The sequence below is a fragment of the Olea europaea genome, unplaced genomic scaffold (genome assembly GCF_002742605.1).
Source record: "Olea europaea var. sylvestris unplaced genomic scaffold, O_europaea_v1 scaffold15370, whole genome shotgun sequence".
In the NCBI taxonomy this organism is placed as follows: Eukaryota; Viridiplantae; Streptophyta; class Magnoliopsida; order Lamiales; family Oleaceae; genus Olea; species Olea europaea.
Window position 1 is genome coordinate 1 of NW_019232962.1, and position 2,591 is coordinate 2,591.

At 38.8% G+C, this 2,591-nt stretch overlaps 1 protein-coding gene across 1 annotated transcript; it reads left to right on the forward strand.

The window, feature by feature from the left end:
* Window positions 1-5: 5 nt before the first annotated feature.
* Window positions 6-2,530, forward strand: LOC111376631 (D-3-phosphoglycerate dehydrogenase 1, chloroplastic-like; the record flags this gene model as incomplete). Its single annotated transcript, XM_022999600.1, has 4 exons — window positions 6-456; window positions 1,684-2,060; window positions 2,177-2,287; window positions 2,369-2,530. Coding segments are annotated over 4 exons (1,101 nt in total), but the record flags the coding sequence as incomplete, so codon positions are not given.
* Between the last annotated feature and the right edge of the window lie 61 nt (window positions 2,531-2,591).

The following is a 2,591-nucleotide window of genomic DNA, read 5'->3' on the forward strand; positions in this document are numbered from 1 at the left end:
CCACTTTCGGTGTAACCGCTCTCTCTTTCCGCCACAGCGAGCCCCGCGGCCGCCGCTTCATCGTCCTCTCTATGGACGCCAAGCCAACAATCCTAGTAGCCGAAAAGCTTGGCGAAGCCGGAGTGAAGCTTCTCAAGGATTTCGCTAATGTCGATTGCTCTTATAATCTCAGTCCCGAGGAGCTATGCACCAAGATCTCGCTCTGCGACGCGCTGATCGTGAGGAGCGGGACGAAGGTCAGTCGTGAGGTGTTTGAGTCTTCCGGCGGTAGGCTTAAGGTTGTTGGAAGAGCTGGTGTTGGAATAGATAACGTGGATCTGGCTGCTGCGACTGAGCACGGGTGCCTTGTGGTGAATGCACCCACGGCTAACACAATCGCAGCGGCTGAGCATGGGATTGCGCTCCTCACTGCCATGGCGAGGAACATTGCGCAAGCAGATGCCTCTGTCAAAGCTGGTAATTCATGTATAATTGTATCAACACATACATGTATAGGCTACGTATTTTGATTTCTGCATTTTGTTGGTTTGAAATGAGTCTTTTTAATGTTAAAAGTTGTTGGTAACAATTTTTCTAAATGTGAATTCGAATAAAAAAGTTGAATTTAAATGGATAAAGCTTCAGATTCGAAGTATGCGGAATGTTTATGGGTCTTGAGACGGTAGAATGACGTTAGATCTGATTGCTGTGCGATCTTTTGAATTTGCTGCCATTTGAATATAAAGATAACTGATTCCTTAGTTATTTTATTTACTCTGCAGCAGTAAGTTATTTGTGTTGCCTTAAAAGTTGTGTGAAAGTTGAGCTTTTTTATTTTGTCATCCCTTTTAGTCTCAATGTCCTTCAGTACTTGTGCTCAAGAAAATTCAGTCCGGTATTAAGATGCTTTTGCATTGATATTGAAGACCTTTGCTTTCTAAAGTGAAAGTTACGAACTTCTTAATTTTATTTTTCTTTGGTTCGGAAATCCCATGTTTTATGTTAACACAATATAGGAGTTACCGCTTCACTAGCCATTAGAAGTACGCTGTTTTCACAGTGCACGTTGTCTCTTAACATCTCCAGCACCAACAGTTTGTTCCCTAAATCGATTCTTTTATAGATCCTATTTGTAACACAAATATTACTACAACTGAACATTCCGACCCTGTTTCTCTCAATATAGGCCATTTCTCCCCTTTATCCCACATCGGCTTCTCCTGTGTCTCACTAGTTTGAGAAACTTTAACTAAAGGAATTGTTTTCCTTGGTCTTGTTTTAAATCTTATTGTGTGGGAGTCACTGAGGATTATTGAAGTACTTTATGTTTTTTTGATAGTTGAATTATTTTATGTTTTTAAAGTATGATAAAATGAAACAACAGCGTTTAAGCCTCCGTTTGGATAAATTATAAATGCTTTATAATTGATCAAACTTGATTTTCAACCACACATTTCAATGGACACATCCTTTCTTAACCACACATTCCATTTGATTTATCCAAACAGAGGATAAGTGTATGAAGCTACTATATTCTGGTAGTTTTTTGATAATCCATGGATCTCAACTCTTACGTCAAGCTATTTTTGAACTCCAAGCCTGTTCTATTCATATGTAATATGTTAATAGTTCATTGCTGCCATTTGCACCTCTAGCTTCAAAATTAATATAATTACTTGAGTTATTATAATATAATCAATCCAGGTAAATGGGAGAGGAACAAATACGTTGGTGTTTCACTTGTTGGCAAGACACTTGCTGTGATGGGTTTTGGCAAGGTTGGAACTGAAGTTGCAAGGCGTGCCAAGGGGCTTGGTATGCATGTTATTGCACACGATCCATATGCCCCAGCTGACCGTGCTCGGGCAATAGGAGTTGAGCTTGTGAGCTTTGATGAAGCTATATCATCTGCAGACTTCATCTCGCTTCACATGCCACTTACTCCATCTACATCTAAAATTCTCAATGTTGAAAATTTTGCAAAGATGAAAAAAGGAGTGAGAATTGTCAATGTTGCACGTGGGGGAGTGATTGATGAGGAAGCTTTGGTGAAGGCACTTGATTCTGGCATTGTAGCCCAGGTTCTTGCTTCATTATCCTGGAAGAACAAATGATTAAATATTTGAGACATAAAGTGAAACTGTAATATAATCAAACAATATATTATTCATTATTACTTAGAAAATCTTCTTTGCAGGCAGCACTTGATGTTTTCACTGTGGAGCCCCCACCAAAGGACAGCAAATTGGTGCAGCATGTGAATGTAACTGCAACTCCTCATCTTGGTGCTAGTACCATGGAAGCTCAGGTTTACAGAACGCTACACTTATTTTTCTGTATGTTTTCTACTTGTTACCATGTTAAAATTAATGTTCAAACTCATAAACAGGAAGGAGTGGCCGTTGAAATAGCTGAAGCTGTTGTTGGAGCCTTGAAGGGGGAGCTTGCTGCTACTGCTGTCAATGCACCAATGGTACCTTCGGAGGTATTGCTTCTAATCAATTACATATATTCATTTAATTTTGCACCAAAGTTTTCATTTCATTTGTCAGTATTTATCCATAACCTTTTTTTTTTTTTTTTTTTTTTTTTTTTTTTTTTTTTTTTTTTAA